Raw genomic sequence first — 24,860 nt, forward strand, 5'->3', positions numbered from 1 at the left:
GTACCTCGGGCCCTTTTCCAAGACCTCCCGTCTGGCACCGCCGCCCATCTCAGGCCCGTTGCCCCGGCGCCCATCGGCCCCCGACAGGTTCCTGACTCCTGCTGCGGCTCGTTGTGTCCTCCTACAGGTTCCCGCCGCGGACGGTGCTGCACGCTTGCTGCACGCTTGCTGCAAGCCCCTGGACAACGTCCTTCCGAGTGGATCGTTGCGCCTCCAAACGCAAGTCTTGGTCCACTGGTTTCCGTGGGCGATGGTTTCGTCTCGTCTTGTTGTTGATCCGATGAGGCGTCCGTCAAAACAATGGGAAACACATGCAAACCCAGACCTGGGGCCGAAAGCAACGAGGAGGAGTCGCCATGTCACCACACTAGACGATCAAAGGAGGGGGGATGCTTGCTTAGCTGCCTGCTTTGCGCAATCGGCTGTCACTGTCAATAGGGACGGTGGATGTAAATAAGACACATCAGGTAGACGATACAGAGGAGAAGGTCAGACTTAAACAAACGCAAGACGTTACTTCATAACCTTACAGCACAGGAAATCACGACAGCTCCGTCATCAACGGCTCAAGGTCAGACCACATGCTCCGGTTCCCATCCCAACAACAAGGGTTGTAGCCAACAAAAGAGTCAACTGACCTACTGTCATATTGTTGTACCGCACCGCATCCGTTCGTTCGTTCGTTCGTTCGTTCATCAACTGGCTGGTCGCAACTCTTCTTCTCTGCCCGCCCCCCCATTTATCTCAACTCTGTTCATTCATCCCACCCTTTTTCCCATCTTACGTACCTAACTTCGCCATTGGCTCGATTCTGTTGCTGCTGCTGCTGCTGCCGCTGCCATTGCTTCCTTCTCCAGTCATCGTCCGAACTCTGCCGTCCTCACCTCATCTCATCTCACCTTACCCAACCTTGCTCTACACCAATTACAGCTACGGATACCTTACCTCATACTTTGGGTCCAGACATCGGTCTCCCTGTTCCCCCTGGCGCGACCCCAGCGTAAACGACAGCAACAGCAACAAGTCTTCCATGGTCCATCAACAAGCAAACGTCAGGCAATCCAAGCAGCATTGACGGCCCAGAGCCACAATCACAATCAGGGCCTCGCCCACATTCGCATCCTCCTTTTGACCTCGCTTGGTAGTCATAATCTCTACATCAACACAACATTCCCCATTTCCAGTCCTTGTCGCTCGTCAAACAGGGAATTTGTGCCCGGATCCGTCATTCGATTCACGTCAAAGGCCCCAAGGTACAGGACACAGGCGAGATAAAAGATTCCACAACCCGTTACACACCTTGACTACCGAAGCGTCGAAACCCGCCGTGCCCACCCCTATCGACCGCAGGAAAAGGAAAGGGGAAAGAACACCCTCGTCCGCCACGCCAGCTCAGCCAATCTCGCTGTCCAATCGTCGCCCCCGTTGCGCTGCAACCCTCATTCAACAGCCCCCCTGACGAGACCCAGAGAGGAGGTACTTTATCCCACGCACCCGACAACCACCCCTACTACTACTGCAACTGGAACTGGAGCAGCTGGAGCTGGTTTCTGCAGCCGGTTTCTGGACCTGGACCCCCCCCCCCCTCCACGACACCGACGCCCGAACTCTCTCACTCTCTAATCGGTGTGCTGCGGCTATCTGAGGAGCCCGGTCACTCGCAACAACAAACCCGCACACCCGGGCTGTCAATAATGACCCTCTCTCCACTCTCTCCATGACAGCCATCTTTTTGCTACAAATCTGCTTCATCTCAAATTGCTCACGCACTCTCTTAAATGACCACCAGAGACATTTGAATACCTACAGGGCTGTCGTCGCCAGAAGAACGAATCACGCTCACTCCTCCTCCGCCTGGAGACAAAGGCATCCTCGGAGAGCCAACAACGCATCTCCCTCACATTCTCTGCCCAAGCGCCGCCGAGCATACACCGCTACGAGCTGCCAGTCGTTACACGAGGCGTCCACCGCATATCTCGCTCGTGCTGAGATGCAGAGCACCCACGAGATTCGCCGTCGCGCCTCCGTGGTCGAGCGTCCGCCGGCGGACACCCCGGCCACCACAACAACGACGGCGTTCACGCCCAAACCTGCCATGACCCCAAGACCTTGCCATTTCAAGCCCTCCGAATCAAATGTCGAGACCCTCATCGGAGAGATGGAGATCCCTGAGGCCATGACGCCTCCTCCTCCGCCGACACCGTCGACCCAGGAGCGTTTCTCGCGCGCGTCACGGTCGGCGTCCAATGCGTCGCGAAACACGAACCGCCTGTCCCTTACTCTTCCCATTGCACCGCCAACCAGCGATCCCTCCCGGCCTGCTTCCGTCGCGACGACGTCCTACCCTCCTACACCCGTCGACACCTCGGCAATCACGTCCCCTGCGGATCCCAACGACTTCATTATTGCGATAGCAGCGCAAGAGCGACGAGTACTGGAGATCCGCGAGGAACTGACTCGTGCCGAGGCCGAGCTCACGAGGCTCAAGCAGCAATGGACGATCCAGGGGGGGCAGAGAAAGAGAGAGATACGCAACGAGCCAATGCGTCCTCTCGCCCCTCAGTTTGAACCGTCGCTTCTAGATGATGACGAGGCAGCATCGAAACGGAGCGTCGAGCTGGACAGGAGGAAGTCACTTCTGAGAGACTTGCAGGGCCAGACCGGGCCTAGGGAATATCGACGAAGGGTCCTCCGTGGCGGGCACACGCGGACCTTATCGTTGCTGTCGCCGACCAAACCAGATGGCTTCACTGTGCACGAGGACGTTGCAAGCCTCAAGTCGCCGGTGCTCCGGTCTCCGCCCATGCTTTCGAACGCGGCGTTTTCGAAGAGAGCATCCTGGCAGCCAAGATCGTACAACGCGGCCGCCCCACCCGCCGTGAAGCAGATGGCCCAGGACTTCAGGCTAGGTCTTTGGAGCTTCATGGAAGACATACGACAAGCGACTGTCGGGGACGAGCCGATCCACGGCGTTCCCGGACGCCCGGGCTCAACCGATCCTCACGGCAGGAGAGAGAGGTCTTCTGCTGGAGACCAGGACACGATCAAGGCCAATGGCTCGTCACGCCCCAGAGTTCCTCTGAACTCGGCCTTCGACCTACCGCCGATGGACACGCCGAGCAAGCCCTCAAAGCCACTCCAGGAACGACCGAATCCGAAGCCTGCAGCCAAGTCAACGACGACGACGAAGGCTAAGCACTTTTCGTGGACACCGTTGACTTTTGACTCGTTTGATGACAACGACTGGTCAAACTGGGAATCGCCTCAGGTGTCATCGGCCAAGTCGGCGCGCTGGAGCGGTTCGACGATGGGTGGACCAGAGGAGATTCCGTCCATGTCCGAGAATAGCGAAAATTTGACTCCTCTGTAAGAGCCTCACTTCTACCCTTTTTTCCCACACCCAGTGCTAAGACAGACGCGTCATCAGGAAGAAGAAGTCGTCCATCACCATAGACACTTCGGTCCGATCCGAATCGCGTCCCGAATCAGCACTGTTGTCGCCTAGCCGGCTAGAGGAACTTCTTCCCACCGTCGTCAACAAGCTGTCTCCCGGCAACCTACAGCGAACTGCTAACAACCTCATGGACGAGTGGGAGAAGAGCCTCAAAGAGAGGGACGACGAGGAGCAGCTCATTGACTTCAAGGAGACTACGGCGTGAGTGCCGTCTACGCAAAGAATGAGCGTTGGAACGAGCATCACGCAAGCATCGGCACGCTTGCATCGCACATGAAAAGCCAGCCCCGCACATGAACGGATTCATCGTTTGGATTGCAATTGCAATCAAAGTTTAGATAAAAGTACAAAAACTGGCACGAAATGCACATAACGGCCAGACGAGCGGACAATGTTTCTCCGCCGAGCACAGAAGATTTTCCCCCTCCTGGGGAAGGTTATGTATGGCCAGGGGCAGAGAGGCCGAAGGCCAAAGCGGAAGGACAGCAGCGGGAAGGCTGCTCATATCAGCAAGTCGACGGTGACTTGCGTGGATAAGCAAAGCTCTCGAGAGAAGGAGCTTATATCGGCGTATGTCTGGTTGGCGGTCTGGCAGTCATTCATGATGATGATCTGTTGGATAATGGCATGGCATAATGACGATAGTAATGAATGTACGAACGCAAGCTACTCGTGCTTTGTTTGGAATGGAAATGGATCGGATCGAAACACAGGCGTCAGGTCAGGTATAATTGGCTTGTCGCGCAGCGTATCTCTTGTCCTATACTGGAGACGTGGACCATGACGTGGAGAGCGCAACTTCAAGAATGACTTGGTTGGACGTAGTTAGACTTAGTGTTAAATGTGTATGGCTCGACCGTTGGATTCAATTGAGTGTCCTGCGCCAGACAGTGAGGCCTGATTGGTGTTGTCGCATCTTGGAATGGCGTGGCTCATATTCTCACGACGTTGGACACTTGTTCGTTCTCGCACTCATAAGCATCAGGTATGATAACCGGGCTATAGTCCCGCGCAAGGCAACGAAGCGTGTGGGTTTGCGGTGAGCGGACCTCAAACTCAAACCAGCAGCGAGCCGAGCCTGTTCATCGACATCCTCAATGTCCTGACAGACCAGATACCAACAAGTCGGAAGAGAAGCTGACGTTAAGGTGAGGTGCACTCTCGTCTCAGGGCCAACGGGTGCGGAGAGCTGGCGGTGTCAAGCAGTCGTGGCAGTGCAGTTTCCCGGGGGGGGGGGGGGGGGTCGTTGCTGCGGATTATCCAAGTCCTTTGGGCGTTGTTGACAACGGAGCGCGACCATCAATCAAGTGTAACACCACAAACCCGCAATTCCGAACTCTTTCCACACTCGAAACACCACCCAGAAAAGGGAGAGAGAGACAGACAGACAGACAGAGGGAGAAGGAGCAAAGAAAGAAGAAAAGAAAAGAAAAATACCGACTGAACAGAGCTCATTGACAGCCATCTCAGAGACACATAACCCAAACGACAAAGGTGCATGCAGGTCGGATTCCGCCCTCGCCTTCGGGCGCGGCCGTCCCTGGTCGAATTGCTGGTCCGGGGAAGACAAGGCAACGACGGGTCACCGCAAGTGTCACCTTCCAACCCGCCAGCTGACAGGGTGACTGGCACTGGCAATGGCATCTCGGGCATCTACTTGCAGATTCCTGGCAGCGCTGCAGACGCCATTGATAGTAGTGGCGGAGGCGGCGGTGGTGGTCCTTCAGCGACAGAAGGCTCAGAAGCAGGCACGGGCCCCGGCCATACATCATCGCCCCCACTTTCCCATGTACCAGAAGGGGCAGTACCATCACCCACCCGTACCGTTTCCAGCTGGAGCACCACAGGTCCCATACAAGACCGGGACGAGGTACTTCCAGGACGTGCACAGGAGCCGCAGCCGCATCCACAGCCGAGCAGCCAAGTCACAGTGGACGTCGAAGCTCTGGAAATAGCTTCTGCTCAACCTCTACCATCCTCTCTTCCAACAACACCTCGACTCGCTCCATCCAACCCGCCCTCCCCCTCAACAGCGGACCCCTTTTCACCTTCCACCGACCTTCCTCCTGTGACGACGCTGCACGAGCCGAGCCTTGCTCGCGTCGAAACGCCCATCATGCCTCCTGTAAGCATCCCAATCCCGACGCCGCGCTGTCGCCATCGTTGCCTGTGTGATGCGGCATATGCTTGCCCCACCGACCTCGATTGCTAGAAGCTGACCTCGTCCGCCAACCAACAGAAACAGAAGAAAGAGACCAAGGTCGAGAAGGAGGATCTCGGAAGCGGTAAGCTTGCAGACTCTCTCTCCTCTGTCGCCTCTTGACGATGGCATCGACTGACTGACGCTGGCGTGCGTACAGGCAAGATCTTCTCCGTCTCAGGGTTCGTTTGAAGCTCCCCCGACTCGCCCTTATCCCTCGATATGCCGCGCCCGACGACTAACCGCATTCCTAGACCCGTCATTGTCGCCGAGGACATGATTGGTGTTGCTATGTACGAATTGGTAGGTCGATCCGCTTGGATGCATCCGCGATGGCGAGTTGGCTGACACGCGCGCCGTAGGTTAGAGTCAGTCACGATAACCTAGTTGGCGAAGTCATTCGAATCAATGGCGATCAAGCGACCATTCAGGTCTACGAGGAGACTGGTACGTCTTCGACACCCCAATCCCACAATCGCTTCCAGGCTACATGCAGCTGACGGAATGCGCAGCTGGCGTCACGGTCGGCGACCCCGTCTACCGTACCGGAAAGCCCCTGTCGGTCGAGCTTGGCCCTGGTCTGCTCAACGGTATCTACGACGGTATTCAGAGACCCCTCGAGAAGATCAGCGAAATCTCCAAGACCATTTACATCCCCCGTGGCATCGCCGTCCCCGCCCTCGACCGCACGAAGAAGTGGGATTTCGAGCCCACCGCCAAGGTTGGCGACCACATCTCAGGCGGTGACGTCTGGGGTACCGTCAACGAGAACTCGTTCATTTCCGTCCACCGAATTCTGCTCCCGCCCCGTGCTCGCGGTACCATCACCAAGATCGCCAGCAAGGGCCAATACACAGTCGCGGAGCCCCTCCTCGAAGTCGAGTTCGAGGGCAAGAAGACCGAATACCCCATGATGCAGACCTGGCCTGTGCGAGTTCCCCGCCCGACCACCGAGAAGCTCCAGGCAAACGAGCCCTTTGTTGTCGGCCAGAGAGTTTTGGACGCCCTGTTCCCCAGTGTCCAGGGCGGTACCGTTGCCATTCCTGGTGCTTTCGGCTGCGGAAAGACTGTCATTAGTCAGTCCGTGTCCAAGTTCTCCAACAGCGACGTCATCGTCTACGTCGGTTGTGGTGAGCGCGGAAACGAGATGGCCGAAGTCTTGAAGGATTTCCCCGAGCTCACCATCGAGGTCGATGGTCGCAAGGAGCCCATCATGAAGCGCACCACCCTCATCGCCAACACCTCCAACATGCCCGTCGCTGCCCGCGAGGCCTCCATCTACACCGGTATCACTGTAGCTGAATATTTTCGTGACCAGGGACTCGATGTTGCCATGATGGCCGACTCGTCGTCGCGTTGGGCCGAGGCTCTCCGTGAAATTTCCGGTCGTTTGGGAGAGATGCCTGCTGACCAAGGTTTCCCCGCCTATCTCGGTGCCAAGCTCGCCAGTTTCTACGAGCGTGCCGGCCGCGTCAAGTCTCTCGGCTCGCCCGAGCGGATGGGCAGTGTCAGCATTGTCGGTGCTGTCAGCCCCCCCGGTGGTGATTTCTCCGATCCCGTCACCACCTCCACCCTCGGTATCGTGCAGGTCTTCTGGGGTCTGGACAAGAAGCTCGCCCAGCGCAAGCACTTCCCCTCCATCAACACCTCGCTCAGTTACAGCAAGTACACCATGGTCCTCGACAAGTGGTACGAGAAGGACTACCCCGACTTTCCCCGGTTGCGCGACCGCATCAAGCAGCTCCTGTCCGACTCTGAAGAGCTCGACCAGGTCGTGCAGCTGGTCGGAAAGAGTGCGCTGTCTGACCCCGACAAAATCACTTTGGACATCGCCGCGCTGCTGAAGGAGGATTTCCTGCAGCAGAACGGTTACTCGGACTACGACCAGTTCTGCCCCCTGTGGAAGACTGAGTGGATGATGAAGCTTATGGTCGGCTTCCACGACGAGGCACAAAAGGCCGTTGCTCAGGGCCAGAGTTGGGCCAAGGTTCGCGAGGCTACTGGAGATCTGCAGGCCAAGCTGCGTCAACTCAAGTTCGAGGTTCCCGATGATGGCCAGGACGTTATCACCAAGAAGGTTAGTCTCCGCACCGCACAATGCTTGGAGAATCCACGTTGGCTTACACAAATCACTACAGTACGAGGATATCCAGCAGGAGATGCTGGACAAGTTTGCCTCCGTTGTTGACGAGTAAGCGCTCCTAAGCTTTGAATATTGTCCTGTTTAGTCAACATCCGCTCGCGCCGCGAGAGGATGTCTTCGGGGTTCGATAGATGGGTCTGGGGCAAAGACGCATTGTGCATGGCGGGTCCCCATTTCGTAGTCTCGGCTAGTATATCCTATCTGTACATGATTGTCGCCGTAGCCGACCCGTGTTTGTCGTCTCTGTGTGATCCGCAACATGCATAGTTTGTAGTACCAGCTAGCAGATTGTTTACCTGCGGAAGGTTGTTCTCAGTTAGAGTCTCTTCTCTCCTGGTTACTATGACGTATGGGCAAGTATCTCATTTTTGTCGTGTCGAACGAGGGTAAATCCATCAGAGACCTTGTAGCTGCTGCAGAACAGAATGCCCCTGAACGTTTACAGTCGTCAATAGGACAGGATTAAACTGAGCAATACATCCAGAACCCTGATCATAATTGTATGTCATCATTCTCTTTTCTTGCACACTTGGTGTTCCTGACACCACACAGAAACATGCTACTGGAGGAGTCCTATCCAAATCTCAACCACAATTCAACTTGTGCCCATTGACCTTCTCGTAGTGTTGCGTAAAGTCATACCGCACGTCAAGAGTGCCCATCATCAACTCCCGCATGAGGTCCGAATCCTTGTCGGCTCGCTGGCACATCTGCAGAAACCCGTCCCTCTCTAGCCGCGTCGCAGGGTCCGGGTCCGAGACCCTCCGGAAGTTCTCCTGCGAGATCGGATCGATGACCGTCCTCCACTTCTCTCTCCTCTTCTCGCAGTACAGATCGAGGATGCCCTCGTCCGTCGCCCCGTCCCAGATCCCCGCCAGGCAGTCGTACAGGCCGCCGACGTCCACGAACCCCCCGGTGATGCCGAGCCCGCCCCAGGGGTTGCACAGGTGCGCGGCGTCGGCGGCCAGCATGAACCGCCCGGCCCGGAACCGCGGGGCGCAGCGCTGGTGCATCTTATACGGCGCAAAGTTGACGACCTCGTACTCGTCGGGTCCGGGGTGCCCTGGCAGCATGGTTTTGAACTTCTCCCGCCGGCGCGCCTTGAGCTCGTCGTGCGAGAGGTTCGGCTCCTCGCCGTACGTGACGCGGTACAGCCCGTCCGCCGTGATCCTGGCCGCCATGAAGAAGTGCTCCGGGTGGATGACGAAATTGGCGTCGTGCCACCCGAACTTGCCCGCGAAGTCGTAATAGGTGTTCGTCGCGACGATTTGCTGGTCCCACGTCCAGCCGGGGTACTCGTCCCCAAAGAGCCCCTTACGCACGGCGCTATTGGCTCCGTCGCAGCCGATGATGTAGTCGGCCTCGACCCGCTTCTTGCCGCCGGGTGTCTCGACGTCGACCCAGGCACGGTCGTCGTCTTGTCCCAGTCCGACGACGCGGTGCCGCCAGCTGATGGTCCCGTTGTACTTCCCCAAGAACTCGTCGAGCATGATCTGGTCGAGCTCCTGCAGTACGAGGCACGTCGGTCGTAGATCCTCGCCGTCGACATCGCGGAGTACGGTCGAATCAAAGCCTGTGATGACACTATGGTCCTCGAAGCGACGCCAGACAAACTGGCTCGTCGTCATCCCACGGCGGCGGACTTCTGCTAGGACCCCCGCGCGGATGAGTTCGGGAATGGCGGCGGGTCCATAGTGGGCGGCGCGGGGTTGCTGGTCGAGATGATCTTGGGCCTCGAGTATTTGAACCGCGATACCGTGTTTGGAGAGGAGCAGGGCGAGAAGCAGGCCGGAGGGGCCGGCCCCGATGACGACGACCTGTCTAGTGAGTCAGCATATTCAGAGCGAGCTGGCACGTCGACGCACCTTGTTAAACGGACGACTCATTTTGACATATACTACGAGATGACAATCGTGCGAGTTTCAAGCTCATGAAGAAACGGCTCATTTTTCGTTCCTTGGGAGAGAGCCATATATGTGCCAAAGGCCCAACCTGACCCCGCAACAAATAAGACTGCAACCGCCCACACATATCGCGAGTGAGCGGTTGGTGCAATTGCCGGGGTCTCATTTCAGGGACGTCTCCAGTCTTCCCCGTATTGTAAACAGGCGTCGACCCCGTAGACGTCACCACGCGGCCGGACGAACTGGCACTGGCGTGCAAAATCATGAGGGGCTAACGGGCGCGGGGTTGACGGTTCGGCAGATCTTTCTGGGCTTCTTCCATCGAAGCGGCTTGGGCCGGATGCTGTTCTCTTTGGTTTTCAATTCGGCCTTCATCTTCACACACTTGAGTAGCTAGTACTTTCTGGTTGTCGGGTCTTCCAGACAGATGCGAGAGATCTTGCGGGAGGGCGGTGTCGTCATGTATCCCAACTGTTCTGCCGTGGGGGAAACATGACCCTGGTCGTGCCCCGTCTGAAGAGAACGGTTGGATTGGGGGCGGGCTCTCAATATGCGGTTGGAGCAAGCTGCAGTACGAAATCTGCTTACGGGGAGCATGGCCAGCTTTTCGGCAGAATGAAAGCCGAAACGAGGCGGTTGGACTGGATCAATTGTTGGTTCCCCTTCGTCCTCAGGTCGTATCTACCCGACGTCGACCCATGTTTGACGAGATCTTGGCGACTCCTAGGCTCGAAGCTCCGAAGGTTTATGGAGCACACCAAGTGATTCAACCCCTCGTTCCGTACATTCTTGCCGCCTCGGTGAAATAGACGAATGTCGTCGTTGTTGCTGTTCACTTCCGGAAGGTTAGCCCCGTGTTCCGCCGACACTAACCGGCCCCACGTCGGCGCCCTGCCGACGCAGCTGGCAAGTCAAACTACGTCGCGTCAATATGGCTTTGACATCACACCAGGAAATGTCGTTTGACATCGTCGCAACTGTAGTTATGGTCCATTTGGTCTCAACTTTGATAGCATAGCAGCCTAGAGAGGGGAGGAGAACCAATGAGGTATGTAGTTAAGCATGGGTGCTGTGCTGGAAATACCACCCGACGCTTCGGGACTGAGAGACTCGATTGGCCTCGTATTGTGTCTTTCGGGCTCTCTGGAGTAGTGGAGTTTCCTCCAGCTTGCTTCACCCAGGATACACGGCCGGAAGCGATTCCCGGGGCGGGACGACATCGGATGTGCTTCTCGGTAATTAGTCCAAACAACCCGCGTCCGGATCTTGCCCTCACGCACAACCAACCAAACCTTGCCAGCGTACCCTAGGCATGAGTCTCCAGCCAACAGTGATTCGAACACGACCCAGCTTCTGAGGTTCCTCATGATGGAATGACGGGTCCGAGCTCTTGCACGGATCTTGTCAACTCTCCAACCATTGCCAGAGGCTCAACAAACAACGCCAATGCGTCGCGTTCGCTTGTCAAATTGCCAGAAAAGGCAATGCCCTCGTGTCTTCTAGCATGGTAATATTCAGCAAATCATTAATTTTGACTATGACGTCTCAGAAGCGCTCCATAACACCTTCAGTATGCGTGAGACATAGGTGACTGTTAACTATTCCCAAGGTCTCATAGCATATGAAATTCCATGGTTGTTGTCGGAGCATCTGGCCTGGTTCATACGGTTCTGGTCAAGAACGTATGCTAGTCTTCTCAGATTTGGCCGTTTTCTACATGATACTTGGGTTACCTCTAACCATTCAATATCGCATGAGCCGGCCAGTAGTTTTGATCACTTCACCTAGTACCTGACGAGAAGAACTGTATAGGCATGATCTCGTTGTGTACAACGGACCCACCAAGCCTATCATTCAAGCGGTCGCGGTCAAGAACAGTTCGACACAGAGCTGTGAAGATGTCAACCTTGATCAACCTTGGCTTCAAGACTAATTGCAGTCTCTCCGAGAAGAACGCTCTTTCATAACACAACATGTCCTTCGTCAGCATTCTCTTCCTCATGGTTCAGGAGGGCCCAGAAGGACCAAGACTCCGCATAAGCCAAGGCGCCATTTTGATCGGCGACTTCCGGCACCTTGCAGGCGCATTACTCCAAGCATCGGAACGGGGGGCTCGGATACTCAAAGTCAGCATATCCGGTCCAGGGAAGAGCTGCCCATGTGCTGGTGGATGATGACTCGAGAAATCATTTCGTGACCTGCCCGAACCACCAGACACCGACCTTGACCCGAACCAAGACAGGCATCTGTTTCCATCCTAACCAGACCCCCTCCAACTTTTTCTGTTTCTCAATAGGTGCCAAGACTCCGAGCTTGACGAATTTCGGCTGGACGGACACGTCTCACCCCTCTGACACAATAGTTGGGAACCTGTGTTAATGGGCAGCCATATTTGCAGCTGGCAAAATATAGCTTCTTGATTTTTCGCTGGTCTCAGTCGTATGGGTTTTCCTGGCAACTCAACTGTTCTCATGTCCATCCTCATATCTCATCCGCGCAGGCTCTTGCGCACAAACGTGGGAGCGGGGACCGATGTGTTGAACATGTTTCTTTCAGATAAATCGTACTTTATTCTGCTGGTATCATAGAATTTATCCACTGTTCTTGGGACAATTTCCCCTTGGCCCCCCCCCCCGCTCTTCCTGATGATTTCCCCGTCTGTTCAGGACGCGGAATGATGCACACAAAAGAAAATTGATATAACAAGACTGTGAGAGATAATGAAGAAGGAAAGTTGAGTTACCACTTAAACAATACATGAGTCTTCAACTCGACTCCTGAGACCGCTGGGAATATATATAATATGACAATCATATATACAGGCTATCTATTCAGCCAGAGAAGTGAAATGGTTATTGTCGGCCGGATGGGGGGCTTTTTTGGAGAGAGTGGGGAGTCAGAAAAAAAAGAAGGTCGACATTTTCGAAATATGGCTGAGCATGGTCTTGACTATCCCAACTTCCTGATGTCGTAAAGCGAGGTATCATGCGCTTGTTCCCCCTTTTGACTTTTTCGTGTCCCCTCAGTATTAATCAACGCACGCCCGTCACGTCCTTTTCAGCCACCCCAAAAGGGCGACTACGTGCTCCGACTCACGGGACGCGCTTACGAGATAGTAAGCACCATGGGACCAGCCACAATGATCTCATCGGTGAGCGTGCCGGCCATCGGGGCCTGGTTCGTGAGGGAGAGGTAGACAACGCCGCTGAGACCCTGGGGAACGACACAACCCTGCTGAGGGTTGAAGGGGGTGAAGGCAGTTCCGCCGGGCTGGATGCCACCAGTGGTGAAGGCACAAGCCTGGGCCTGGGAAGCAGCATCCGACTGAAGCATGATCGGAGCGCCGACAGCGACGGCGGCAGGGTTGGCGGGAGCGGTCATGGTCAGCTTGGGGAAAGCCTGCAGAGCCAAGTTGGAGCCCTGGGGACAGGATGTTATGAAGGGAGCAGCCAGAGAGAAGACGGCGCGGACGCCGAGAGGGGCATCGAAAGCCTGAGGAATGGCGATCTGCTTGGAGGCGCCGCGGATGAAGGTCTGGTGGCGAGCCTCGATGGTGAGGATGGAGCCAGCAGTACCGAGAATAGCCTTGTCCTTGATGAGGGGAGCGGCGCCGAGGTAGGCAGAAACACCAACATTCTCGAGGACAGCAGCAGTCTGGACCATGCCAGCAGCATTCGTGAAGCCGAAGTTGTACTGGCAGGGCTGAACGGGTTGGGTCCCGGCCTGGGCAATGGCGGACTGCAGGAGAGAGACGTGCGACAGCTCAGTGGCTCCGACCTGTTGCAGGTCGTTGACCTGCTCTTGGGACAGACCGAGAGCCTGGAACTCCTGTGCGGGAAACTTTTGGAAGCCTTGCTGGTAGAAGGTTCCCTCGAGCCATTCCAAGGTAAGGGCGCTGCGGAATCATTATTAGTGATCATGTCCGACTTCGATCGGATATGGGTATCAAAAAAACCAATAAAGAAAACTCACAATTGAAGAATGTCGATATCCGTCAGTCCAGCAGCGCCAGCTCCGGCCTGTTGCCTCTTGGCCAGGTCGTAGATCTTCATCTGCTCGGCGTTCAACTTGGGTCCCAGAGGGGCGGCGGCGGCTACTGCGGCGAGGCAGGCGACGAGGGCGGTCTTCATTATGGAGGGCATTGTCGATTAAGTTTGTGTGTGGTTTCTTGCAGCGGTACTCGTCCTGGATCTTCCTTCCCTTTCGATCTGCTGTTCTTCGGGGATAGATACTCGGACGATGATGTTGTTGTTAGGGAAATTGGTTGTCGATCAGTGCCACCTGGGACGGTCGATGAAGTGAAAGATTACAAGAATAATTAGGAGTGTCGTCCGAGGGAGTGACAGTTCGTAGTATTGAGGTCTCGAAGGGAAAGGAGAGTGTAAGCAAAACCGGTGGACCCAGGGAAAGCAGACCAGCGCTTTTGATAGATGGAAGAAATTGACACACAGTGAGCGGGATGAAGAGAAGAAGGGAAGAGGGGCGAGAACGAACGATTTGAAGTGGGAAACAAGCGAGCAATAAAGAAGGTTGAGACGTTGGCCAGATTCATTGCCGCCGCCCCCCTCCTGCTGTTCCTCCTCCCCATTCATGGGTGGTGTATCTCGCCTCCCACCACGCATGGCCGTTCTCAGGTTCTGCAACTCGGGAGGGGGTCGGATCGACCTGGGTCCTTGCCGGGGACTGTCTGCGGCTAGCTTTCTTTCCGTCGTCGGTTCACACGGGAAACCCACAATACGGGTAGCAAGATTACGCTCGACCGCGAAGCTTCAGACCCGACAGGGGTGCAGGGTACAGTAAGCAGGAGTCTGCGTCTGGTGTTGGTGCTGGTGCCGGCACTGAACAAGAGCCCAGGACAAGACGGATGCAAGCGGATGCGCGCACGCAGAGTGTATCAAGGAAGATGGGAAGGGGGATCTAGCGGGCAAGCGGTCTCGTGGGAGATGGTCCGCACCCCCCCTTGCGAACGGCGTCGAGGGGGGTGCATGGTAGGAGAACGTGGGTCAAAGTTCAGATGGCAGCAGGCCTTCCCTTCTCGCTCCGAAGCCTGGGTACGGCGTTATCTGCTTGGCTTCTTGGCAACGCAATTCGTGTACCTGTAATGCACTATGTGAGTGAGGAGCGACATGGCAGGGAGAGGAGGATGGTTAAATCTAGAGGTGTGTGAGCCAGGGGGCATGGAGTGTGCTCTGCATGTTTCGTTTCGCGGCGGTCGAAACAAGCTCAGCGAATCGGCAGAGACTCTTGTGAGCAGAGCACCAATCACGGATTCCACTTCGAAGGAAGAAGGGGGGAAGATGGGATTGAGCAGGGGACCTGCCCGACACCTCGATTGGGATGAAGCCCGTTTCTTGAGACTGGAGCGACCCCTGCCGAGCTTGTTTTTGCGCTTCTTTTTTGCCCGTTGACTCTGGATATGCAAGGGTCCTACCTGTAACCCCACCGGGAGTCCTTGGGAACGGGGAAAAGACGGACGGAGATGTCTCTGAGAAGGGACGGGGAAAGCATCCAGAGACCCCCCTCCCCTCACTCGCCACGCTGTTTGGCATTGTAGCCGAGCCAAGCTTGTTGCATCGTGACCCCCGGGCCAAGACTCGAGGTAAGCCCGGGTCACGAACGGGCCGTCAACCGAAACCATTGTGATACGTCTCTCACGTCAGAAACCCCGGTCCGTGGACGCTCGGGCCCTCCTGTCACTGACGGCATCCGTAATACGTGATTGGCCTGCCGAGCTGGTGAAGCCCCCTTTTGATATAGAGCCTCATTGGGCTCAGTGCGGTACGTACCGATCCCTCTGCAGGAACGTTCTCTCGGTAACGTCTCTTTCCATTCCTCAACCTCGCTTCATGGGCAGCCTTTCTTCACCTTTCCCTACTGGTGTTTTTGTTCCCGTCCATCCCATACTTCCAAGACCAGACAATCACTCGCATCCTCCCATCCGACTAGTCTGTGTTCCTGGGCGAGCCGCCTGCATTTATTCAAACTCCCGGCGCAAGATGCCACCGCCACCCTGCGACAAGGAGATGGATCTCATTTCCACTATCATCGATGCCTTCTGACGTTGTCGTGTGCCAGATGTGATTAAGGGCTACTGATCCTTCTGTATCCATCAGGGATGGCACGCATTGTAAGTCCAGGCAGATGATCTGCGAGGCGCCTCTGCAATAGGCCATCTGTCTTGCCTCGTCAATTGCCGTTCGTCATCTTGAGAGCCGCGCTAGCATTGAACGGTATTGCCTGTCTGGGTCAACATATTTTGTTATTAAAAAAACCAGAAGAAATGCTGCGGCCTGGCTCTAGGGTCGTATCCGGGTATGCAGCCTGGCCTGACTCGACGCCCATAAACGAACTCCCGGGACACGTTCACGATCTGGCCCTCGCGGAAACGACCGTAAAGCAACCCATATTATGGGCTTCGCAGCCTAGCGTCACCCGGAAAATTCATTAATGAGCGGCCACCGCAATTCCGAGGTCCACAGTACGAGGGTAGTTCTGCAACCCAAGCATTGACCTCGCCGCCCCGTTGCCGGTCAGCCAGTTTTACCGCCTAGTGCCACGTCCAGACCGTCTCAGCACACTAGCCATCTAAGCTTATCAACGGGCGGCCACTACGGACAAAAAGACGTCCAGTCTTCCTTGCAGGTGGGCTCAATATCAGACTCGGAAAATACATGGGCTACATTCCTCAGCTTGGCCAAATTATGCTCCCTTCTCCGTTAGGCTAGAAGCAGGTCTCGGGTCTGTCCTCACCTTGTCTTCCTCACAAGATCGCGACACCGGATGGCCGCTAACCACTTGGACAGGTTATCTCATCATCTTGCTTGTTTCGGCAAGCTAAGACCTTGCAGGGCTTACAGCCCGTTTCAAAAGTTCTCCTGGGCTTCGGAGCATCCTCTTCATCCCAAGTATCTAGCACCAAACGAAGGAAAACGGGACCATCCTAATTCTCTACCCCAGGGCTCGTCTTGCTCGATTTGAAGCTAGCCTCCATTCCGTCCACCCGTGACCCGAGTCGTGTGGGAGCCATATCCGCCCGCCACGCTCATCACCTTCCCGTCGCCCATTTCCACGAACGGAGGAGAGTACCGAGAAGCTTCACCTTCGCAACCTCAACCCTGTCCTGTTAATAAGCTTTCGAAACCCGGGCCATGGCTACTCTCCCTCGTTCAGTTTAGTCCGTACGACATCATGACTCCGCCATCTTTCATTGATGCACACTGCATACGCGCGCGCCTGACACATACGCAACCCCCTCGCTTCTTCGTCCGTTGTCGTCGTTTTCGTCATTACCCTATCAAGCGATTTCTGCATAGCAAAGGCTTGCAGCACCCGCGCTGCCCACCACCTTCGGGCTCATCGCCCAGGCAATTGGAAACAACCTGTTTTCGCCCCGCAGAAGTTTTGAACCCATTTGGCTCGGAGAGAAACAAACTAAAGCGCCCCCGTCCTTCCGAAGTCCCGGCATTTTGGTAGGCAAAGCGCTGCGGCTCTCAGTGCTATACTGCTGCGCAGCAATTTGAAGTACCTAGGTCTGGACAAGCCCTGCTCGACCATGCAAACAAGGCTGCTGAGCCGGAATCAAAGTATCCAACATCCGGTGACGGGCCCAATCTGGAATAACTTGAATAACCCATCCCCCCCCTTCTCTTCAGAGCTTGTCGGAGGAAGATCTCCCACTGCTATGTAAATGAAAATGATGATCACGCCGGGCTCTTCTGCTTGAACCGGACGAAAATATGCTTCACTTCCTGGTGATCGTCGCGTAGATCTCATTGAACATCAGTAATCTGTCTGAACTTTGGACATGTTGCAGACCCCACCCCCCCCTTCTCGCATGTTATGGAACTTGGAGAAGGGGGCAGCATTGCTACCTCAACAAGGGGGTTGCTGGGGACTTATTGTATGTACGGGTATGCAGTGCACTCATCTGCCTCGGAGCCATTTTGCTTCTGTGGTTGCATGCAAAAGTTTCGACGGTGGGGGTAGGTAGACTGCGGAGGTGCAATCATACTCGACCCAGCAGCAGCACATTTGGGCACTCACGTACAGTAGAGACTCAGGCCTCACTCCAGCCAGTCAACGTTTTAACAAGGGACAAGCTACTCAGTCTAACCCTGCGCAACACCAGGCCTAGAGTTGGGACTTACCGCATAGGATGTAGATAAAAAGGTAGACAGACTCAACGGCGCAGTAAGCATGCATGCGCATGACAGAGAGTGGGAACCAAGCCAAGAGACCTCCCACAGTCTCTCACCCTCTCAGAGTCCCCTTCCCCCTCCCCCAAGCGAACGTTGTCTTCCGCTCCGTGACCGCCAAGGTTACGTTACTTGCTTGCTTTGCCCAGATGCTTCATGAACAGCCCCACCCTCGGCCCCGTGTCTCCGGTCCACTTGAACCCCCATTGCCCCTCTACGATGTAGGCCACCCTTTGCACTTCCAGATCCGATCCCTGGCACAAGTCGTCACGTCAGATCCCAAACCGGCTCTCCTGTCAACCACCGCAGCTGAAACTCTGCCGTCTGCAACGCGGAGCAAGGGTCGCCTTGTTCCCCGGCAAAGGCGAACCATCTTCCGTGTGGCTTATCTCGTCGTACGAACTCTGCCGCCTCACCGGAACTGATTGATCGAGCCAGCTTACCTAGACGATCCCTCCACCGGTGAAGGTCGGGTCGCGCGTCAAAGCGTGCATTTGAATGTGCCATTTTACGAACTGATGGACGCTATCTCTACTATTTCATCTCCCGCCTCCCTCTCAGCTTCCGACCTTTGTGTTAAATGACTCATCCAGGGACGAAGATAAAACTTCCTATTACCCCTTCCAATCGTGATGTATCGTCCGTCTCTCACCCAAACTTTTCTACACCGTTCATGATGTATTTTAACTCCGGGGACCCTCGATGTGCTCGTCTGTCCCGTGGGAGTGGCCAATCTGTGTACCTATCGGACACCGTACATATCAAGACACCACTTTACAGGGCGTAGGGGTTCAAAGAGCGAATAGTCAAGCAACTGCGTCATGTTAGCACGTTTCTCATGGCAAAAAAGAAGAGGAAAAGAAAAAACGGAAAGAAATAAAACCGCTGAAAATAATGGGTCCAACTTACGGTGGGCTCTTGGAGAGATCGGTCTTAAGAATCACAGGAACCCTGGTCATCTCCGTCACGTCTTGAATGTACTCGCCTCCCTCCTCGCGCAGCTTGAAGAGCTTGAGATACTTCTCCTTGTTCGACAGGCGGGTCTCGGGAGCCTCCGGCGCAGGAACCTTGGAGTCGGATCTCGTGCGCTGCAGAGGCTTAGCATCGGATCGAGTCGGCGAGCCGGGAACGCTCTGCGTGGGCCTCTCGGCCAACGAGGCGCCGGCCATGGCCTCGGTGATGTCAGACGCGTTGTCGTCATCGTCGTCGAAGAGCGCATCGACGTCGTCGGTGGAGATGGTGCCCGTCTCCGTCTGCTTACGCGCGGCCTCCTCTCTCTCCTTCTTGGCACGCTCCGCGGCTTCCGCTTGACGAGCGGCAGCCATGGCGTTGGCGTTTCTAACGGACGCGGCAGCCTTGGGGCGCTCATCTTCGGGCACATAGGCAGAGCTCGGCACGCCCTTCTCCCAATAGAGCTCGAGCACTCTCTTCTCCTTTCTGAACTCAGCCTTCTTGAGAGGGAGCTGATCACAGTGCACGCGCTTTTCGAAGCCCCATTCGGGAATGAGAACGTCGAAGGCCGACTCATACACGCAAAGGACGATACCTTCAGTGATGAGATCACCGTTGACCTCCTGTCGCTTCTTGTCCATCTCGCGGCAGGACTCAATGTGAATGCTCTGCTCCTGGGCGTTCTGCGCAGAGTCCTTCTTGGTGTTGCAAGACTCAATGGTCTTGACGAGGCTCTCGAGGTCTTCCGTGTACTCGATTTTGCCATCGGATAGCGCAGCCTCGAGCTGGCGATGGACGATGATATCAGCGTAGCGCCGGGTGGGGCTGGTGAAATGAGTGTACAGAGGTAGGTTGAGGGCATAATGAGGCCACAGCTGCTTGGCCGTCTTGCCAGCAATGAAGTATCGGGCACGTTGCATCGACTTGAGAACGAGCGTCTCCATCCCCTTACGGACATCGGCGTCGTCGACCTTGAAAAGGCTGTTGTGCAGGCTGCCGCTGCCAGACGTCTCGACCTCGTAGCCAATCGCGTTCATGCGATCAGCGAAGGTCTGCAGGCGTCGGGCGTTGGGTGGGCCTTGTCGACGAAGGAGAGCCTTCTCAGGGAGAGCCTGAGCGAGACGCTGGGCAACATAGCTGTTGGCCTTGTGCATGAGCTCCTCAACGAGCTCCGTTGCGGGAGTCGAGTCAAAGATGTTGTGCTTGATGGGGATGTTCTCATCGTCAAGCTGCTGCAGAAGCCTGAGGGGGGCAATGGGCTCGCCACCAGCACCCAGACGAGCCTCGGTAAACTTTTGGGCGACAGCCTGCGTATCGTTAGTGAAGCCCATGTAGCTGCACGATTCAGAGGTACTCACGTTGAGGATCTGAACATCCTTAAGCTGGATGGACTCATGTTTCCAGTCAGCCTGGCCGTTGAGAGCAGCGTCAATTTCATCAATGGTGATCTTGGCAGTGCTCTTAATGATACTCTTGCCCACCCAGGCATCACCCTCCGCAACGGAGCCGTTGTGGGGGTTGACGCGGAAGAGCACACTGACGGCAAGGCGCTCTTCGCCAGGGGCTAGAGAACAAACCTCGCCGCCGATCTTGGGGGGGAGCAGGGCGCAGGTCCGGTTGACCAAGTGAACAGCAGTGCCACGCTTCTTGGCCTCGCGGTCAATCAGCGAGTTCGGCTTGACAAAGTGAGTGACATCTGGAATGTGGATACCAATATCGATCTTGCCATCAGGCTGGGTCTTGATGTGGATGGCGTTGGCAAGCTCAGGAGAACCGTTCAGGTCGAGCGTAACAACCTTCTCGTCACGGAAGTCCCGACGAGCAGCCAAAGCAGCCTCATCTTCCTTGTCAAGAGACCAGTCCTGCAGACCAACGCTGCGCAGCACAGCCTCGGAGAACTCGTCCGAGGAAAAGTTGTTGTCGCGCAGAAGAGCGTCGGTCTCCACCTTGAGGTCGCCCATGCGGCCCAGCTGCTCGACGAGGGTACCGAAAGGGTGCAGCGAAGTGATGGGCCAGCGCTTGATGCAGGCCACGAAAATGCGATCGGCATAGTCCTGGTGCTTCTCGACGAAGTCGCGGGGCGCCTGCTCGGTGGGGATGGCAATGAGCGGCACGCGCTTGTCGGTAGGCTTGAACCAAACAATCTTGGGCTTCTCCTGAGAGCGGTTGTCGTGGTGACGGTTGTTGCCACCATCTCTGGCGGCTCTCTCGGCCTCCTGCTTCTCCTTGGTAGCCTGGCTGCTGGGTCGGAGCAAGCCAAGGTTACCCGAGAACATCTGGCCAGCGACACGCTCGATGACGGCCACGATGTGGCCAGCATAGAGGGGCTTGGCCTCGTCGTTGATTTCCTCCTCTTCGACGAGAAGCAGGCTCTGGCCCTCGACTTCGACGTCGTCGTTCTTCTTCTGGGTAGGGCGCTGGCGCAGACTACCCCGGCGGCGGATGCCGCCCTCTTGCTGAGTGTTGTCATCGTTGTTACCGGATGACTGACTCTGTCCGTTGGTCGATCCAGAGCGGGTATCAGTAATGTCCTTACGCTTCTTCTTCTCTTCCTTCTCGCGCTTCTGCGACCAGACCTCGTCGACGTCGAGGAGCTCGACGGCGACCAGATCGCCCTCGAGAGCACGGTTGCGATCCTTGCTACCACAAATAAAGATATCGGCATCGAGCAAACCGTCCTGGGTGGAAACGTAGGCGTCGCTGCGGTTCTTCTTGTTCACGCGGAGGATACCAGACACGAGCTGCCCGTCGCCGAGGAGAGCCGGGAGAGTAGCCTGGGGGAGATAGGGGGTGAAAAGGGTCTTTCTCTGCTGTTGCTGCTGCTGGTTTCCACCAAGCTGGCCAGCATGCTGACTACCCTGTAGACCAACGAACTGCTGGCCATTCATTTGCGCAGCCTGAAGGGCCTGCAGCTGCTGAATCTGCATGGGGTTCAGCTGCTGACCGGGGTACATGCCCATAGGAAGCATGGAACCGGGCATCTGCATCAGCTGAGGCTGACCGGGGTACTGGAAAGCTCCAATATTGGAGATGGACTGGTTGATGGAGCCACGAGTGCGGTGGCCGGGCTGGAAGCCACCTTGATCCTGACCCTGGTTGCCGCCCTGGTTGCGCCAGTTGCCATCAAAGTTACGAGAGCCGGTTCTGGCGTGGCCGCCACCGGTCGCGCTGCCTCGGCGACCGAAGTCGTTCTGGCTGGAGTCGCCAGAGAAGCCGCCGCGGCCAGCGCCGCCGCCACCACGGCCGTTGACAGCCATGCTCTGGCTGCGGCCGTGTCCACCGCGTCCGCGACCGGCGCTAGTACCCTGGGCAATTGGGGCCTCGGATTGGGCCGGAGCGGGGGCGGGGGCGGAGGCGCCACCATCGGCACCGGTCTCGTTGGAGGGACCGGACATGGGGAACTGAAAGCCCGATGTGGTACGCTTTTGCTGGGCGATCTCTGCCGCCTTCTTCGCATCGGCAAGGGCGAGGGAATGACGTCGTTGATGACCCCCCCCGGCGCCACCGCCGCGACCTCCGCGACCACCGGAGTTTTCCCTGCCGGGAGCAGCGGTAGCGGCATCGTTGAAGTTGGAGCCGGAGGCACCCGACGAGGGAGCGGGAGGCGGGCCCATTCCCATGTTGGGAAGTGCCGACTGATTACGGCGATGTGACATTGGCTGGGTAGGAGGTCCTCCCATGGAAACATTCTGCTGCGGAAGCTGTTGGGGGAACTGGAAGCCGCCCTGCGGCGCCATGCCCTGCTGCAGGGGGTTGAATGCACCACCTGGGCCGAGCTGCTGCGTGGGGGGCATCATGCCCATGTTCATGTATTGTTGCTGAGTAGCTTGGATCTGCTGCTGCTGCTGCTGCAACAACTCAATCTGCTGCTGGATGGCTAGCTGTTCCACTACGTAGAAGACAGAAATGTCAGCATCATTGTCGTGCGTTGGAGATGATGGAAGGCGAGGGGGCCAGCAATACAGTTGATAAGAGCTCGATGGGCGATCAAGAAGGGCGGAAGGATGATGGGATTGGAATCGACTTACTACCCGGGTTGGCAAACATGCTCATCAACGGAGTCAGCTCGGAGGGGCTTCTCCTGTGTGCAATGTGAAGGCGGCGGCCGGTCGGGCCCGGTACGCCGCTCGCAGGCTGCTGCGGCTGCGGCGGCTGCTGCTGCTGCTGCTGTTGCTGCTGCTGCTCCATGGCGGGCAGTCAAGCAGATGAAAGATTGGGTTCTTTTTGATTGTAATGCACGTCAAGTGCGTCGGTTGTTGATGAGCGGATGGGCAGGACTGGCAGCGCCGGATAGCAGGTGGTTCGGCGTAGACGTCGATGAGGTTTGTGGGATGATGTGGCACGTATTGACGTATGTAGTTGCGTACTAAAGACAGTGGAGAACTGGGATAGTGGTGGTTTTGGCTTCTGGTGTTTGGGTTTTGTGGATGTGGTTGGTTTTCAAGGAAGGAAGGTGTTTGTTTGTCTGATCGATCGAAGAGGGATTGGATTGGAGATGTATGGATGGAGGGGGGAGGAGGACAAGAGGATTGGTGGTTTGTCGGCGAGAAGAGCGAGGTGAAAGGGAAGGGAGCTCGCAAGGAGTGTGCGAAGTGATGGTTGAGGTGGGAAAAACGGATGAGGCAGACACGACGTGAAGAGAAGACGAGGCAGGATGGGAATGTCCTCTCTGAGAGAAAGCGACGGGGGGGTTGTTGCGAAAGGCGAGTCGGGGGTGGTGTGGAGTGGGGGGGGGGGGGGGGGGGGGGGGGGGAGGAGAAGGAGAGCGAACGAGGAGGAGACCAGGGAGACAGCAGCACCTCAGCAACACGGCACCGCACCGAGTACGGGCACCACACTATTGGAACTGGAACTGGGCTCTCTCTGTGTAAGGTAGGTAGGTAGTTAGGTACCTAGGCAGTTGGGTAAGTAGCGAGGTATGGCAAGGTACCTTTTGCGCTAGTGAGAAAAGAGATGCGCGATGGCCACACGGAGTCTGTAGGGAGGCAAAGTCTCTTACGTAGGTACGGGAGACGCGGCGATTGGGAGTGATGCTACGGGAAATATTGAAGCACTCCCAATTTCCAGTCCCAGTCACTGTTTCCTGTTCCTGCGCAGTACGACAATCCATTTACCAGGCGCACTCACATCAAAATCTGGACAGTCAGCCTACCAGCTAGCTTAGGTCGTCGGTAGAGTACCTTACCCCAAGCTGGAGGGTACATCATGGCGGCATCCCCAAAGGCAGGGCACTCTGCGGGACGGATAGCTAAGCAAGGAGGTACCTGTCCCTCGACGAGCCTGACTTGGGGTTGAGGTCAAGACTCAGTCAGAGGTCTCCATCCAAGTTCGACATGAGTGGGGAGGATGCGCCGGGCGCCGCACGCCAGATACAGAGGACCAGGTCAGGGCTGCCGGGTTCGAGCCTTCGAGGACAGGTAACGCGTTTTTGCGTAGCAGCACCTCGGATACTCTGTACTTGGCTGATGGGTACCTCGTCGTAGCGCATTGCCTTGACATTTACCTCCGAGGCATCCCCTCTCTTTTACACATGCACATGCACTCTCTCTAACTCTTTCTTAAAAATATGTACACATATGTCCCAGACACGTTACGTAGGTGGACAAGCGCGCCGAGAGAGAGAGAGAGAGAGAGCGGGAGAGAGAGGAGAGAGAGAGAGAGAGAGGGAGGGAGAGGCTTTGAGAACGAACTGCGACGTCCGCCAAGTTCCGTCGCCTCAGGCCATGAACCCTGTCTCCAGAAGTCCAGCCATAGTCGGCGACCATCAAGCGGCGGCTACTTGCTAGGTACATTGGGGTCAGCGCTATGCATGGGGAGCCAGATGCAGGGCTCAAGTCGATTATCGAAGGGTGCACGGCGGATAGAGTACGCCAGTGTTTCCAAATTGATACTGCGTCAGACCTTTGACAGAGACCCTACCGGCCAGCCGAGCTGGTTGCTATGTGGTGATGGTATTCGTACCTAGGTAAGCATGCTCCCAAACGCTCCCAGCACACCGCAGCATCTCCCGCAG

The 24,860-nt window shown here is 56.3% G+C and overlaps 6 protein-coding genes across 6 annotated transcripts; 3 read left to right on the forward strand and 3 right to left on the reverse strand.

The window, feature by feature from the left end:
- The first annotated feature begins 1,364 nt into the window (after positions 1 to 1,364).
- Positions 1,365 to 4,378, forward strand: CDEST_04695 (uncharacterized protein). The gene is made up of 2 exons (XM_062920854.1): positions 1,365 to 3,366; positions 3,428 to 4,378. The coding sequence occupies exons 1-2, from the start codon at positions 1,718 to 1,720 to the stop codon at positions 3,657 to 3,659; spliced, it is 1,881 nt and encodes a 626-aa protein (XP_062776905.1). The 5' UTR covers positions 1,365 to 1,717; the 3' UTR covers positions 3,660 to 4,378.
- A 1,192-nt stretch (positions 4,379 to 5,570) lies between these two features.
- Positions 5,571 to 7,849, forward strand: CDEST_04696 (Putative ATPase, F1/V1/A1 complex, alpha/beta subunit, nucleotide-binding domain-containing protein; the record flags this gene model as incomplete). The annotated part of the gene is made up of 7 exons (XM_062920855.1): positions 5,571 to 5,579; positions 5,667 to 5,739; positions 5,815 to 5,836; positions 5,909 to 5,957; positions 6,017 to 6,101; positions 6,167 to 7,731; positions 7,793 to 7,849. 7 exons carry the CDS (start codon positions 5,571 to 5,573, stop codon positions 7,847 to 7,849), a joined length of 1,860 nt encoding a protein of 619 aa, XP_062776906.1.
- A 171-nt stretch (positions 7,850 to 8,020) lies between these two features.
- CDEST_04697 (Putative FAD-binding domain, FAD/NAD(P)-binding domain superfamily) lies at positions 8,021 to 10,478 on the reverse strand. Its single transcript, XM_062920856.1, has 2 exons — positions 9,663 to 10,478; positions 8,021 to 9,614 (listed from the first exon to the last, which is right to left on the reverse strand). The coding sequence occupies exons 1-2, from the start codon at positions 9,681 to 9,683 to the stop codon at positions 8,382 to 8,384; spliced, it is 1,254 nt and encodes a 417-aa protein (XP_062776907.1). The 5' UTR covers positions 9,684 to 10,478; the 3' UTR covers positions 8,021 to 8,381.
- A 2,073-nt stretch (positions 10,479 to 12,551) lies between these two features.
- CDEST_04698 (Putative Ferritin-like superfamily, protein Rds1) lies at positions 12,552 to 14,174 on the reverse strand. The gene is made up of 2 exons (XM_062920857.1): positions 13,674 to 14,174; positions 12,552 to 13,596 (listed from the first exon to the last, which is right to left on the reverse strand). The coding sequence occupies exons 1-2, from the start codon at positions 13,841 to 13,843 to the stop codon at positions 12,807 to 12,809; spliced, it is 960 nt and encodes a 319-aa protein (XP_062776908.1). The 5' UTR covers positions 13,844 to 14,174; the 3' UTR covers positions 12,552 to 12,806.
- Positions 14,175 to 17,901: 3,727 nt separating this feature from the next.
- On the forward strand, positions 17,902 to 18,321 carry CDEST_04699 (uncharacterized protein; the record flags this gene model as incomplete). Its single annotated transcript, XM_062920858.1, has 1 exon — positions 17,902 to 18,321. One exon carries the CDS (start codon positions 17,902 to 17,904, stop codon positions 18,319 to 18,321), a length of 420 nt encoding a protein of 139 aa, XP_062776909.1.
- Positions 18,322 to 18,384: 63 nt separating this feature from the next.
- On the reverse strand, positions 18,385 to 23,508 carry CDEST_04700 (Putative ribonuclease II/R, nucleic acid-binding, DIS3-like exonuclease 2). The gene is made up of 4 exons (XM_062920859.1): positions 22,876 to 23,508; positions 20,206 to 22,736; positions 18,806 to 20,154; positions 18,385 to 18,710 (listed from the first exon to the last, which is right to left on the reverse strand). The coding sequence occupies exons 1-4, from the start codon at positions 23,033 to 23,035 to the stop codon at positions 18,671 to 18,673; spliced, it is 4,080 nt and encodes a 1,359-aa protein (XP_062776910.1). The 5' UTR covers positions 23,036 to 23,508; the 3' UTR covers positions 18,385 to 18,670.
- Between the last annotated feature and the right edge of the window lie 1,352 nt (positions 23,509 to 24,860).

Source organism: Colletotrichum destructivum, chromosome 3, assembly GCF_034447905.1.
Source record: "Colletotrichum destructivum chromosome 3, complete sequence".
In the NCBI taxonomy this organism is placed as follows: domain Eukaryota; kingdom Fungi; phylum Ascomycota; class Sordariomycetes; order Glomerellales; family Glomerellaceae; genus Colletotrichum; species Colletotrichum destructivum.

What these genes read in the sequence shown, in the direction of transcription:
- CDEST_04695 (XM_062920854.1), top strand. Translation starts at nt 1,718, where the DNA reads ATGACAGCCATCTTTTTGCTACAAATCTGCTTCATCTCAAATTGCTCA. An exon ending in AGCGAAAATTTGACTCCTCT is followed by an intron (nt 3,367 to 3,427) that starts GTAAGAGCCTCA and finishes ACGCGTCATCAG; the next exon opens with GAAGAAGAAGTCGTCCATCA.
- CDEST_04698 (XM_062920857.1), bottom strand. Translation starts at nt 13,843, where the DNA reads ATGCCCTCCATAATGAAGACCGCCCTCGTCGCCTGCCTCGCCGCAGTA. An exon ending in GATATCGACATTCTTCAATT is followed by an intron (nt 13,597 to 13,673) that starts GTGAGTTTTCTT and finishes ATGATTCCGCAG; the next exon opens with CGCCCTTACCTTGGAATGGC.
- CDEST_04697 (XM_062920856.1), bottom strand. Translation starts at nt 9,683, where the DNA reads ATGAGTCGTCCGTTTAACAAG. An exon ending in TGAGTCGTCCGTTTAACAAG is followed by an intron (nt 9,615 to 9,662) that starts GTGCGTCGACGT and finishes CTCACTAGACAG; the next exon opens with GTCGTCGTCATCGGGGCCGG.
- CDEST_04700 (XM_062920859.1), bottom strand. Translation starts at nt 23,035, where the DNA reads ATGGAGCAGCAGCAGCAACAGCAGCAGCAGCAGCAGCCGCCGCAGCCG. An exon ending in CATGTTTGCCAACCCGGGTA is followed by an intron (nt 22,737 to 22,875) that starts GTAAGTCGATTC and finishes TCTTCTACGTAG; the next exon opens with TGGAACAGCTAGCCATCCAG. An exon ending in GATCTCTCCAAGAGCCCACC is followed by an intron (nt 18,711 to 18,805) that starts GTAAGTTGGACC and finishes AACATGACGCAG; the next exon opens with TTGCTTGACTATTCGCTCTT.